The sequence below is a fragment of the Monocercomonoides exilis genome, assembly GCF_001643675.1.
Source record: "Monocercomonoides exilis strain PA203 chromosome Unknown scaffold28-1221067, whole genome shotgun sequence".
Taxonomy (NCBI): domain Eukaryota; phylum Preaxostyla; order Oxymonadida; family Polymastigidae; genus Monocercomonoides; species Monocercomonoides exilis.
Genome location: NW_027150573.1, coordinates 717910 through 732421, shown reverse-complemented (window position 1 = coordinate 732421; position 14512 = coordinate 717910). Strand labels below are relative to the sequence as shown.

General features: G+C 37.7%; 4 protein-coding genes across 4 annotated transcripts; 1 reads left to right on the top strand and 3 right to left on the bottom strand.

Annotated features, from left to right (window-relative positions):
- Window positions 1-94: 94 nt before the first annotated feature.
- On the bottom strand, window positions 95-736 carry MONOS_16793 (putative Ribosomal protein L7Ae/L30e/S12e/Gadd45 family; the record flags this gene model as incomplete). The annotated part of the gene is made up of 3 exons (XM_067869665.1): window positions 95-388; window positions 522-591; window positions 652-736. 3 exons carry the CDS (start codon window positions 734-736, stop codon window positions 145-147), a joined length of 399 nt encoding a protein of 132 aa, XP_067725728.1. The 3' UTR covers window positions 95-144.
- A 191-nt stretch (window positions 737-927) lies between these two features.
- MONOS_2791 (Histone H4) lies at window positions 928-1452 on the top strand. The gene has a single exon (XM_067872741.1). It carries the CDS (start codon window positions 994-996, stop codon window positions 1309-1311), a length of 318 nt encoding a protein of 105 aa, XP_067725727.1. The 5' UTR covers window positions 928-993; the 3' UTR covers window positions 1312-1452.
- A 105-nt stretch (window positions 1453-1557) lies between these two features.
- Window positions 1558-4920, bottom strand: MONOS_2792 (uncharacterized protein; the record flags this gene model as incomplete). Its single annotated transcript, XM_067872742.1, has 16 exons — window positions 1558-1930; window positions 2034-2230; window positions 2343-2402; window positions 2523-2852; window positions 2963-3023; window positions 3128-3194; window positions 3376-3464; window positions 3602-3672; window positions 3766-3844; window positions 3902-3980; window positions 4030-4165; window positions 4237-4467; window positions 4518-4585; window positions 4630-4710; window positions 4773-4852; window positions 4913-4920. 16 exons carry the CDS (start codon window positions 4918-4920, stop codon window positions 1558-1560), a joined length of 2010 nt encoding a protein of 669 aa, XP_067725725.1.
- Window positions 4921-5047: 127 nt separating this feature from the next.
- MONOS_2793 (uncharacterized protein) lies at window positions 5048-14275 on the bottom strand (the record flags this gene model as incomplete). The annotated part of the gene is made up of 3 exons (XM_067872743.1): window positions 5048-5685; window positions 5805-14171; window positions 14224-14275. 3 exons carry the CDS (start codon window positions 14273-14275, stop codon window positions 5048-5050), a joined length of 9057 nt encoding a protein of 3018 aa, XP_067725726.1.
- Between the last annotated feature and the right edge of the window lie 237 nt (window positions 14276-14512).

Below are 14512 nucleotides of genomic sequence, written 5' to 3'. Positions count from 1 at the left end.
CAACCTTTCGTATGAAGCCAGAAAGGGAATAATAGATCAATTATGAAACCGTAATTTTCTTTTTTATTAAAAATTCACAATTAAAAAAGACTTCTTTAAAATTCAATTGTTTTGAATAAAAAACAAAAAAACACGGAAGATTATTTAACCAGAAAATTTAGCTAATTCAGCACGAATCTTTTTATATTTCTGTTTAATTTTGTCAGGAGAGTTTTGTCCATCAAGTTCTGTTGCAAGAACACATGAAGTTGGTCTTTTTGTTCCTGCTGCTGCACCAAGATCTGCTTTTGAAGGAACAAAAATGTATGGAACGTCCATTTTTTCGCAATAGACAGGAAGATGTGAAATGACGTCAATAGGATAGATATCTCCTGCAATAACGCAAAGCCTTATGATTTAAATTACAAAAAGTTTTTATCATAATGAAAGTTTGTTTGATCATTGACAAAGGTTTTCAAAAAAATATTTTTTGATATTAAAAATGAAAATTGAGCACACAAAATAATATAAGTCAATCATACCCCTTCTTCCCCTTTCTTATGCTTTTTACCACTTCTTTAACACCTCTTCGAAGTGTTTTTTCTTTCGCAGCTATGTTTATGAAAAAAACAACGTAACAATCGAAGATGCAATGAAAAATCAAAGACAAACAATGCTTAACTAATTTGAATAGCTTTTTTGTCAACTTAGGTCCTGCAAGAGGATCAGCAATAGGTGAAATACCCTGATCTTCCATCAACAATTCCAACAAACAATAATTTGATCCAAAGATATGGTTTTGATCATAAAATTATTTTTAGCAAATTTTCTGAAATAATCAAATATTTATTTTGAAATTTGATGGATGTTTGCAAAGTCTTTGAAATGAAGAAAATTTTAAAAATTATGGTAAATGTCCATTTGATATATTATGGGATATTTTTAACTAATATAAATATAAAATCTCAAATGTGAACAACATTGATTATTAATCTCAAATCTATTATATAAAATATGTCTGGACGTGGAAAAGGAGGAAAAGGAGGAAAAGGTATTGGAAAAACCGGAGCAAAGGGATATCGCAAGCTTCGTGATAACATCCAAGGAATTACAAAACCAGCCATCCGCCGTCTTGCCCGCAGAGGAGGCGTGAAAAGAATCTCCAACCTTATCTATGATGAAACAAGAATCATCTTGAAAATGTTCCTTGAAGGAATCATTCGTGATGCTGTGACATACACAGAACATGCCAGAAGGAAGACAGTTACCGCCATGGATATTGTCTACTCACTCAAACGCCAAGGAAGAACACTTTATGGCTTTGGTGCATAAACTCTTATTCGTTTCAAGTTATCTTTGTTATGTGTTTTTTCAACACATCTTTTTATGTTTCATAAAATAAGAAAAATTTCATATTAATTCTTGAATTTTTTTTTTTTTTTTTTAATTTTAAAAAACATGCAAAAAAATTTCTTCATTTTACAAAAAAAGAAAAATGGACTTGAAAATTCAATGAAAAAAACAATTATTTCAAAAAAAAGAAATTCTTCAAATAGAAATATTTATTTTAAAAACTATTCAAATGTGAAATCTTGACTCAAGTTGAAAAGATGCAACACCTCCAGAACGGTTTTGCATTCGTTTTTCGTCTTCCGTTTGCGGCCGGCTACTTGATGTTGTTATGATTTCAGGAGGTTTTGGTGGGACAGAAGCTTGAGGAGGTAATGTTGGAAGAATGGACGATGTTGGAGTAATACGCATTTTATTTGTTGGAGAATCATAATTATCTTCTTTCCTTTGTTGAGGCAACAGAAAATGTTGAGTAGAAGCCTCAGAGGATTTTGAACGATCTTTCCATGTTTTCTTTTCAGACTTTTGAAGGATAATTTTGGCTTTTGGAGGGCCATGCGGAATGGGCTGAGCGCAAAATCTTTCAAACTCCTTTGATTTTCTGAAAAAAATCGAAGATAAAGCAAAAAAGTTAAACATTCAGACAGTTCATTTTGGTAATAATTAAATAATGAGAAATATCATGTGAAAAACAAAAATCAAACTGTCGAGATTGGACAAGGCAATCAGGAAGCGGAAGAGGTCGAAGAGGACGTGATTGATTCGAGGAAGAGACGCGAATGTGGCGAGGAGAGGAAGAAGAAATAGATGAAGAATCGAAAGATGGAATGGATGAAAATGGATGTTCAGACGGGTGCGTCATGCTCTGAGGCATAAACTGCTTTATCCGCTGCTCAACTTCCTGTTATTGTTTCAAAGCAATAAATCAACCCCGCAAAAAATTGTTCGTTTTGAAGAAGATAAAAAATGCATTCATTGTAGGAAAGCAGAAAACTGACATAAATGAAACAAACTGGTGAGTCTGGATTGAGTTTGTACTCCCATTCAAGATCTGAAAATGCATCTTTCATTCGCTTTAAGATGAATCATTCATTTTGTGAATGAGATAAGAAGAAAGCATCAAAATATATTTTTTATTGTTTTTTAAAAATAGATAAAGCATTATTTTCAAATGTCAATTCAAAGAAGCAAACTCCAAGTCTCATCAAAACATCTGCTCTTTGGAGAAATAGTTGAAGAGGAGCAAAAATTGAATGCGACAAATCCTCAGTCATTGCCTGCGCAGAAGAGCGGGAGGCAGATTGAGGTGATGTAGATGACTCGGAGTACGAAGAAGAGGAAGAGGAAGAAGCAATTGAATGAGATGGCTGAGGCAGAACGAAAAACGAAGAAGAGAGAACAGACGTCTGCGCTCTTGTCGAGGGAGAATATTGTGTCATTACAGACGAGCGATAGAAAGGAAGGCACTCGATTGCAAGGTCCATCTCCACAAGACTCTCTTCAATGCGTCCGGCCTCAAGCAGCTGAATGTAAAAAGATATGGAGAAGCAATATTAATAAAATGGAAACAAAATTAATTAATTAATAAAACAGAGTGTGTGAAAAAGACAAGTTGTTATGTAGTATCACAGACTTCTTTACCAAAGTATGCATGAATCTGTGCAATTCGATAGAGTGTTTCCTCATCGCCAGGACTTCAATTACATAAAAATGATAACATAATCAGATTGTTTCACGAATTATTTAATGTTAAGAGGATGCAGCTGATAATGTTTTAAACAACAGAAAGAAAGCATACTTCAATTTCAAAGCTATCAAATAATCTTTCATTGCTGATGGAAGATCTCCCATCTCACGAAAACAGTCTAAAAGTTTATTCAAGCCATTGAATTTAGTCATTCAAAGGATGTATCAAAAGTGAATTTAATCATGAAAACGCATTGAAGATGATCGAGTTATTTGACAATTTTTGAGTGAGAGAAAGAAGAATTCGAAATAGCAAATTATTCAGCCAAAACATCAAAATGAGCAAGAAATGAATAAAACCTCCTCTGTTCTTTCTGATGATAGCAGCTTGTTCATCGGCACTTATTGCGTCTGCCAACAAAGAAAGCGATTTCTCGAAATTCCCCTCGCTAAATATGATTTTCCATAACAGCAAAATAAAAAACCGCATTTGTTCATTTCAAATATTAATTGAAATCATTCATTTGATGTAAAAAGTATTTATAGTTTTTTTTTCACAGCAGAAATCACAATAAATAAAGCAAACCTTAATGCAATGATAGCTTCATCGTTGAGAAGAAGGGCAAGTTCTTTATTCACTGCTTTTCTTTCGGAATCCTTTAAAAAAAATAACATGTTTATTGTATTTCATCAAAATACAGAAAAAGATTTGATAAAATAACACAATGACAAAAGAAATGTAATTCAAACAGTTTCGACTTCTGTCAATAGTTTTGTCATCTCTTTTTTGCCTTTCAAAATTGAACCACCCATTCGAAGATAACTTGCACTGAAAACAAAATCCAACACACTTTTAGAAAACATAAATTCACAAAAAAAATTATACCGTTGGCATCGTAACAAAGCAGATTCCGGTTGTATTTTTATTGCTTCTGCCATTACTCTTGAGGCCTCAACAAATTTTCCTTCAGCCAAAACAAAATTCTGATTTTCAAATAATGAAATTGCTAAAACCTTTCTTTGAAAGCAAGCTAGCTTGGTTGCACAAAGCGTCAACTCGATCCTGAAAATCTTGCATAAATTGCACAGCATGTGAATATCTCGGATCAATATCCAGACATTCAAGGCAATAAGACTTGGATATTTGTTCCTTTGGTTTTGAAAGTGTTCAAAAATCAAATGAGCTCATCGTTTGTCGAACATATATGAATAATGCCATACTTCTCCATCTATCAGATATGCATATGCAATCATCATTAGCAATGGTTTTGAATTTTCTCTGCTACAGAGAGTTATTGCTTTATCGAGTCTCTCAATTGCACATTTCCAATCGCTTCTTTGAAGAGCAGGAATTGACCAATGAGCCCAAAATGACCATTCCTTTTCAACAAGTCGGATTGCATCAGAAAATGCTTGTTCTGCTTCATCATTTTTTCCTGAACGTGTAAAAATCTTTTTAAAAGAAATTATCATCGGACACAACATAAGTTGAAAAAAGATACCAATCCAAGCATATCGTAAATATGAGCAAGTGTAATTTTATATTCATCTTTCTCAGAAATTTGCATTGCTAATTTCATTTTAATTAACTGAAATAATTTCTTTGCAAGAAACCTTTTTTAACATGATACGCGGCAGATTTAACGTCTGATAATTTAAGATAATTGTTCATTTGCTCAATGTGTAGTGAAGGATCTGTTTATTAAAAATTGTGAATTTTTTTTAAACAAACAACAAGAACTCTGATTTTTTAAAACCATTGTCAGTTAAAAAAATTCTACGATGAGTTGATGCTATTTGCTTTATCACATCGTCTACAGTTACTGTTTTATTTCGGCTTTATTAAAAACATAAACATTAATATCTAAATATATCACAAAAATCAAATAATAAATACGTTGTCATTAAACAGAAAAATTTAAAATGGGGTGTTTTTATAAACAAGTAAGAAATACAAGAATTCAATCTTTTCAAACAAAAGCAAAAACATATAAAACAGCAATTAACAGAAAACAAATGTTAACCTGTTTAATTATTTAAGGCTCATAATAGCTTTCTTATTTGGATCTATGATAAAGTGCGATATGCTTGAGGGTGATAATGTTCCTTTTGGTGGAATGAAACCACTTCTTATAAGCTGATGAACTGTTGATATCAATTGTGATGCTCTCCTCCGAAGAATAATCGGAAACGTAGTTAGCTGTGTTATACTTTCTAATACAGACATAAAGATCTGACTTGGGCTTGCAGATTCAATTAATAAATAAGAAAGAATTGACGGATATTGAATCTGCTCAGATTGATTTGAGAAGCCACCGTGCGATTGCTCTACAGAGATCCAATCAATCAGAAAAGAGACAAAGGCAGCAATGTATTCAACATCTTTGTGAACATCTCGAATATCAGATGCTTTCTCTTCGTGCTCTTCTTCTGTATTATGCGATGCTTCATCTTTGCACTTTTTCTGCGCAAACATAATAAGAATGTCCATCGCATTAAAGAACAAATAATCTGTTCTTATGGATTCGGTGGTTGGGGCTGAAAGAATAACTGGTGTTTCTTCTGATGGATGCGAACTCATAAAAACAAAGGCATAGCAAAAATGTGTGTTCAGATGAACGACTGATGCAGTTGCTGTCTCCATAACTTCATCAGTAACTGATGGAGAATCTTTTGAAAATAGCGAATGATCACATATTATTAAAAACCAATAAATGGAAAAAGAGAATAGAAATTTTTATATTTAAGAAAATTCAATTATGTTTTTGGAAATCAATAAAAATACACACTTAATGAAAGGGTTGTCAGAGTCTTTCTTAGCATTGCACAAATAAACACATGAAGCCCCTGTGCAGCAATTTGCTCCATTCCTTGGACAGTGCACGAAACGCGACTTATCAGATTGAGTACAGTTGCTTCTAATTGAGTTGAAAATGACAGATGCGACGGAAGCACTATTTCCATTAGCTGCAACACAGACGACGAAATCTTATAACGTGGAGATTCAGCCAGCAGCCGCTGGGATGCAGCTTCTGGCTGCAGCCAAACAAGAAGCTGGGCGCACTTTTTTTCAACGATAAGAGCATCTCGAAGGAGACGTGCAATCCCCAATCCTATCGCCACAGAAAGTGCTTCTTGATGATAACACGTGTTGATCAGCGTCAAAATGGAGAAGTTGCACAAATTGGAAAGCCGCTTCATGATTGTAACAGCAGACTCAACATGTGAAATTGTAAAGAAAGATGAAGATGGGAATGGCAAGCTGAGAGAAGTTGAAGAAGATGGTTGTGAGTCACTTTCCAGCGACGGCAAGTATTTTCTGAATGTTTTGTCTTCCAGTGCAAGTAATGCCAGCGGATGGGGAAGATTCACATATTCAAATTGATGCTTCTCGGAAACAAAGCTTGCAAATACAGAATCCTCTTCTTCCAGCAATTCTTCTCTGTTCACTTTATTGCTGTCAGAAACATTAAACAGCATCGAGAGAAGATTTTGTTGTGCAGAGACAATTGAGCGAATGGAGTCGATGCAAATGTGTGTTAGTCCAACTGCTCTGAACTGCTTCTGAAGAGAAGGTTCGTGAAGAAGGGTAATTATGCAAAGCAAAATGCCACTTTCAAACAAGATACATTCTCCCATGCCAACTGAAGATGAACATTGCTGTATTTCTTTTGCTGATTCGTTGCCTCCATTTAGCATCGAAGATGATATAGACGCAGCAGAAAAGTAAGGCCAAGATATGAAAATAGATGAAAAATGCTTTTTCGCCTTTCCTTTCTCTCTTTCCTTTGCAAGTTTGATTTCCTTATTGTAATCAGCGCATTGATGCAGCTTGTTCAGCAGTGCTACAATCACATCTGCTGCATTTGGCAAAGATGAATGGGAAGAAACTGGTACTTCTTTGTGTTCCCCACTATTCATTTCAGTTGGAGATTCTTGTCCAAAAAGTGCGATGCTCGAAAGGATTGCTGAACTATTCAGCTCAACTGCAGATGAAAGCAGCGCAAAGCATGCACGAACAGATTTGTACTCTCCGCTGAATGTCAAGAAATGAAGTAGTGGAAGGATTATTGTTACTACAATGTGCTGTTGGCATGCTGCCTTCAGCACATCAACATCTGATGCAAAGACTGCTCTTAGAGTTGAGAGGATGCAAAGGAGGCAGTGAGGGTTCCGCGTAGCAGGTGTGGCAAAACCTTGTAAATATGTAGACACAATAGACAGATCAGGTTCTGATGAAGCTTTCAAAGAGTGAGACTGGAACGGAGAATTGTGAGAATTTGTGGGTGTTTCATAGAAAGAGCAAGATAGAAGAGAAGAAGCTGAGGAAGTAAGATCAGATAAAGAGGAGCACATTTTTGTAAGAAGGACAAGATGATTTGCAGCAGGACAAGCAGAAGGAAGAGGATCGCCCAAATGAAAGAGGAGCTCAGCAGTCGGAGAAAGTGTTTCGGCCGAATCACTGTCAAAGTGACTGCAAAGTGGCACGCAATCACAAGGCGTTTCAGAGTACTTAGTTGGCTGGAATGATAGCAAAGCATAAATTTTTTTAACTGCATTGCTTAAGGAAGTCCAGAGCAATTCCTGTTGAGAGGAGGACTCTGACGCAGAAAGTGGAGAAGCATTAGCCAGTTTCTCGGCCATGATGTGGAGAAGAGATGAAACAATTCCAGCAGAGCAAATGGAAAGGGAGAAATCGAGTGTGCCATCACTTTCATTTGAAGAATAATTTTTATTTGAAGACGATGCAGACAGTTTGTGCGAAATTGTTGGGAAAATATTATCAACAATCAAATGATAATGTGGAGATAGTAGAACAGCGGTTGATAAAATTGGCAAGAACAACACAGAAGAATGGGTGAGAGTGGACTCAGCCGTATTTCGTGTGGATTTACGCTTCGGCTTATCGGCAATTTCATCTGTGATTAAGGGCTTTGAGAGGAGAACGGATAGCAACGAGAGCGCAGAATGTGCGAGTGAGGAAGAATGTGGTGGCTCAATTAACGAAAGGAGAGAATCAATAAAGCAGCTTCCTCTAACACTGTTCGATGAGGAAGAAGAAGATGCTGAGGCTGAAGATGATGTGTCTTCAACGGATGATGAAGCTGAAGAAACCTCGTTCAGTGAAAATGACTGAGCAATCGTCAAAAGTGTAAAGGCTGAGCGAATCGTGGTGAATACGTTTTCTTGGGCAGTTAACGGTTCCAGTGAACATAGATGGCTTATCAGAGAAAAGACTTGTTCAGCAAAAAGTTCCTTATTTTCATAAGCATCAGAAAAAGATGATGATGGCAAAGAAGGAGATATTAAAGAAATAGGATTAGTAGATTCATCGAGAGGCTTATTTGTTTCTGTAGAAGAAGATGTTAATTCATCTTCCGTTTTAACTATGAGAACTGCTTTTTTAAACAGTGAAATTAAAAGCTGAGCAATTTTTGCGAATGGGATCGATGGTGTTTGGTTCAAATATTCGGCAGTTGCGGAGTCTGTGGATGTTTGAGCACAGAAAGCTGTTGATAGCATATGCACAATTTCAGAGATGTTGCTCTCACTGAAGAATGGGTAGCAATCTATTGTGTTTGGTTCAGTGTCGTCATCTGGAGCAAATATCTGAGACTGAATGGAAGTCAGATAAGAACTCACAGCACTTTGGAAAGACGGTGATGTGATTGACAAAGTGAATGCATTTGAAGTGAAAGAGTTGTCAAAGAAATGTGACGGAAGAGAAATGTAGGCAGAGATGAGTTGTTTTTGCTTGGCAGATGAAAGTGGACGCATTGAGAACAAAGAGGTGAATGGAATGGAATGAGAAGCAAGAGAAATGTAAGATACAATAAACGAAGGACGCATTAGAACAGTTACAGTATTTATGCAATCAGAAAGTATTTTTGTTTCCAACAAAGAAGTTGGAGATGATGAAGATGAAGTCTCAATGGAAGAGTCACTTCCAGCTGATACGCAGTTCATCAGTATGTTAAAATTAGAGTAAGAAAGATCATCTAAACTTTCAATTCTATTTTCATCCTCTTTGAGCTCAACTTTATGATTCACAACAGGATAAAGAAAAGTCTCTGCAAAATCGTCTGGAAGAGGCGACGATGGAACTTCATCGTTTTCTATTTTATTATTGCTTTCATTTTGCGAAAGAGAAAGCGCAAATTGCCATTCAGTCTGAATTTGAATTCTGAAAGTGATTAGTCTGTTCAGAATGTGAACAACATGTGACAAGGCTGTGACCCGCTCTTGTTGATGTTGAAAATACTTCTCGTTCATTTCTGCTTGAAGCTGCAGAGCAAGTGAGGATAGTGTCATCAACGAGGGCTCGTAACGTAATACATCCAATGCAGCAATATCACTAATTGTGAGGGCAACTTTCAGAGATGGCTGATCTGATACAGCAATAGGAATAGCAATGTTTCCTTTCTGGTTCTTTTTTGGGCAGCAGATGCAATCACTTAACAGTCCCAGAGTTCCAATCAGGCATTGCACGATATGAGAAGCAGAAGACGGACTTTTTACAATTTGATGTGCGAATTCGGCTGCGATAGCAACTAACACAGATGGAAATGAGTTTGTCACAATCAAATCGAGCAAAATGATTCGAGAAGCAACTAAATTGCACAGAAGAATTAAACAAAGCTTGACTATCTCAAAGATAGCTGCTTGTGTTTTGTAGATTAACTGCGAAATATCAAAGAACTCAGCCAATGTCTGGTTGCACTCAACTACCGATATGGAAACTGTTTGCTTCGAAGTATCCTCCATAGAAGAAGAATCATTTTCCTCTGACTGCTTTTCGTCTGTTAATTCCATTTTTGATTCTTCTACTTTTGTTGATTGAACTTTCGACTCTTCAGAGAAAGAAGATGCTTGTTTTTGTGGCTTCAGTAGTGGCATGAACATTATCAAACATTTCATTAATGTCGATGGAATGTTTAAAACATGAAGAAGACGCCTTTGATTTCGTGTTTTTGTCCAAGAAGATAAAAGCGACAAGCAAATGTTTATTATTGCAATCTCATCTGCTGATGATTCGTCAGAAATCGCTTCAGGATGTTTAAGTAAAGGAGAGGTCAGCAGAACATTTGAAACTGCAATGAAAGCATCGTTTGTTGGTACTAGTGATGGTTTAGCTGCAAACACGCTTCCAGATTTAGTTGGAGAAGAGCTTGTGAAAGTATTGTTCTGTTCGGTGAGAGCATAAAGTGCTAAAAGTGGATTGATCAGAAACTTGCGCTCAGATGAAAAGAAGAGACAGACAATCAGATGAGGTACAAGCGATAGAAGTGCTGTTTTTGTTGTGTTGTTCTGTGAGTCCGAAGTCAGACAGTTCAACAGAGGAACAGAAAGCGACAAGCACAGCCATCCAATTTGTGAGTCTGCTGGATCAAGCAAAGGCAGTTCTTTGATGGCAGCAGAAGGTGGACGTATCTCCTTGATTGATGAAAGTGAAGGTCCAAATGTTTTCTGAATGCTTTCATTCAAAATGTTGATTGAGGAGCTGAAAAAGTTGAGTCCACTGTTCAGAAGCTCTCTCACAACAGAAACAGCTCCAGTGCTGCAGAGCGATGTTGGAGTGAACAAAGTCTCACTCTGCTCTCCTGGGCGAGCATACAAAACAGACAAATACATCCTTTTTCTGAATGGTGAAGGATATGCTGTTCGCTGTGTTTGAGAAGATTTTTGGTGGTTTGCTGCATCTGTTATGTTTTGTGTGATTGCCAGTGATGCAAACTGTGAAAGACACAGTGCATAATAAGTCCAATCCATCTGATCAGAGACAGTATCTCCGAATGAAGAAACGGGTGCTTTGTTCAGAAGTGATGCACTGACTTCAATATCTTTAATGGAGCAGCAGGAAAATATCGTTGCGAGTGATTGAATATACCCCGATTCGATAGCAGCGTTGCATGCTTCTTTGACTGGGAATGGAACAAGTGTGACTGAAATGTCAGAATCAAGTTTGTTTTGAAAGGAAGCCCAAGAAATGCACGAAAGAAGCAGACAGAGCGATCCCAAAGATGCAACAAGGGCAACGCCTGGTGGAAGTGGAGCAGGATGCGCAGGTGAAGGTGGAGGTGACAAAGAGGAAGATGAAGTAGAGGGTGAAGATGAAGATGCTGAAGCAGATGACAATGATGTTTGTTCAGATGGCTGCTCAATTGGTTTGTCTGAAGAAGCATCAGAGAAAGCTTCCACAGCTTCTGAATGTTCTGCGATGATTTTTGCACAGCTCTTCAGAAGAGAAGCCAAAACAGGAATGATTCCATTGCGACGGAGCGAAGGTCCGTGTGGTGAATGCAAGTTCTCAAAAATAAGTGTGGAAGAAGAAGAAGAAGAAGGTAAAGACAATGAAGAAGACAAAAGAGAAGAAGAGACAGCAGACAGAGGTATTTGACGACTCAGAAGCACAAACAGTGAAGAGAGAAGCTGATGGAGTGTTTTTGTGGACTTTTCATTTTCTGCTGTGAAAGAATCGCAGACTGAAGACAACTTCTGAACAAACAGATTGAAGCGAGAGGAATGAGGAAGACGCCCAACAAGCTTCAGACCAGAAAATGCTGGAGAAGGGTTTGATACGACTCTCTTCGACACAGTTGAGTCTTCTGCTTTATGAGCTTCTTCCTCTGAAGGTGATGGTGCTGATGAGGAAGCTGATGAGGAAAGCATTTTCTCTTCAGAATCAGAAGAGATGGGAGAAGGTGATGTGGATGAAAGAGACAGAGAAGGCAAGGCGGAATCTTGTTGAGATGTTGTTTCTTGTGATGAAGAAGACAAATCAAGTGGAGATTGAGACGAAGACGAATTCAAGGGTGAAAAGGATGCTTGGATTGACGTGTCTAAAGATGGCTGAAGTGAAGGCGTTTGAAGTGAATCTTGTTGTTGAAGTGGTGATTGTGAATCAGATGAGCATAATGAAGAAGATGGTGATGAAGATGAAGCGGAAGCAGAAAACGTTTCATTGTTAGCAGTCAAAGCAGCAGTCGCAGCGATTGTTTCCTTCAAAGAAGAGACTTCGTCCGCCAACGTGCCAATTGTTGACTGCAACGACAACACTTTGTTCGCAAGTTGCAAAAGAGGCTCTGAAAGAACCTTCAAATCTGTTGTCTGAGACAGAAGTGTGGCTGAAGTAGGCAGACGAGGAAGCTGCTGAGTGATGTAATCAAACGTGAGTTGCTGTGGAAATAACTCGGAGGTGCCTTTGCTTCCCTTTGAAGTCTGTTTTTCTTTCTCTTCAAACACGTTTGTGATTGCCTTTGCAACATAATACAACTTTTCTTTCGCTTCTTTTTCCTTTCCGAGTTGCTTCTCGCTTTTCTTCAGCTTTTCTTCCAAAATGCTCTCATTTTGAGAAGGCTGGGGAGGATGCTGAGGTGGTTTGATTGAAATCAAACTGACATCGCTTGCAGCGATAGGCTGAAGAAGAGGTGCAGCCGATGACGCAGAAGGAGGACTTGATGCCTGTGCAAAGTTAAGCACATAATTCGGAGGAGAGGAGTGAGAATCAACTTTTGTATTATCAATTGGAAGAGAAGATTGGTTAGGGGTGAACAAAGCATCTTCTTTAGTTCTGGTGATTATTTTTGGCAAGTATCCTTTTATTGTCTTTTCTTCGGTTTTCTTTTTGGCTTTCTTTTTTTCATCGTTTTTGTTTTCGATTGATGTCTCCTCTTGTTTCTTGTTTTCATCAGCCTCGCTTTGCACGGGGGACAAGCTCAGTTTTGGAGAACTCGGCGGAATTGGACTGGGCACAGTGGACGTTGCAGCAGTCGAAGGGGGCATCAGAGGTGTGATTTCAGGGGGAGTGAAAAGAGGTGAGAGCTGCGGGAGATCTGAGGCAAGTGAAGTCGGCGTGGACGGGATAACTTCAGATAGCGACGTTGACAAAAGAGGAGATGCGGGTGGGAGTGCTGGTGTGGACGATTCTGAGGAAAATGGAGGGGGTGGGCTGGACGGTGGAGGAGGAGTCGAGGGAGGAGGCGGAATGTTATCGTCTGCAGTTGATGGTGTTTCTTCATTTCCATCAAAGCCATTTTCTCCTTCTCTTAATTCATCGCTTCTAACTTCCTCATTGTTCTCTTCAGAGCCTTTTTCTTTGTCATCTGCTTTCCCATCGTCTTCTTCGTCTGGCTCAACTGCAAATGTCTCACTAAAACTCAAATGAGACGATCTTCTCCCTGATGCATTTCGCAACTGCCTTATCGAAGCGCCTTCTTCTCTTTCTCCTTTCTCTTTTTTATCTTCTTCTGCTTCTTTCTTATCATTCTTTTGCTCTTTTTGTGATTGCATCTTTTCTTTTTCTTCTTTCTCTTTCTTCTTCTTTTCTTGAAGTTCTTTATAGATTCTGAGCTTCTTTTCCCTCTCATCCTCTTTGCCTCCATCAGTTGCTTCCTCTTTCTTCGATGAATCTTCAATCTTCTCCAAATCCTCCTTCAGCTTTTTCTGCCGTTCTTCTCTGTCCTTTCGCAACTTCTCCTGCATCTCTCTGTATCTCTTCATCACGTCGTTTATGGATTCTTTTTCTTCTCCTTTTCCTGCTTTTACTCCACTAGTTTCATCGCTTTGCTTCGAATTCGTCTCATCCTTTTTTGCCTGCTCAAGAGCCTTTCGACTCATCTCCTGTAGACGCAAAAAAGCAGATGAATGAGAAGAACTTGGTGCATTTTCATTTGAAGAAGAAGATGGAGATGCTTGTGAATGAGATGGAGAGGAGTCAGAAGAATCAGAAGGAGCAGGAAGAGATGGAGTTGACGATCTTGATTGAGCCAATAGAAAAGGATTGGTTTCTGGTTTAGGCTTTGGCGATGGTGCTTGAAGGGGTGGAGTGTAAATGCTTGTTGTGTTGAGCTTTTCTGCGAGTTCTGCCAGAGTTGCTTTATCTTGAGAAGTGAAGTCATAACCCATTTCTTCAGATGGAAGTCTTCCTCGACTGCCTTCAAATTCTTTTACAACAGCCTCAGGAATTTTCGATAGGTCAAGGACTTTTTGATTTTTCAATACTGTGAAGACGCTATGCTTCGCTTGCGATAGTGGAAGGGTTAAATGATTATGAAGCTCAGATACAAGTCCACTTGCTTTGGCATCTTGAACAATAGACTTTGAAGAGAATGTCAATGAAATGAACCGTAACACAAATTCTCGAAGTTGAAAAAATACTACAAAAAGTATTTGAATATTTCAATAAAAAAAACCTAGTTTTACACATACAAGGATTTTGTAGTATTTGCATAAGTTTTGTTGTTAAAGACGTTCCTGCCATTTTGTGTTGTCCTCCTAAATAGCTTTTACATTAAATCATGCATAATATATTATCCAAAAAAACCTTTCAGAAGAAATACAGTGAAAACAGAAATAAGCCCTCTAATAATTGCAGGCTGAGGTAAATCAAAAGCTGGAAGTAAAATTTCAATTATATTTTTTTCTAACAATTTCCTTGCTGTTGAACCTATTTAATTTAAGTTGTAATAAACACGCATAAATTAATTATTGAAAATTT

Bases quoted from the DNA above. Each gene is read 5' to 3' on its own strand.
- MONOS_2791 (XM_067872741.1), top strand. From the start codon at position 994: ATGTCTGGACGTGGAAAAGGAGGAAAAGGAGGAAAAGGTATTGGAAAA.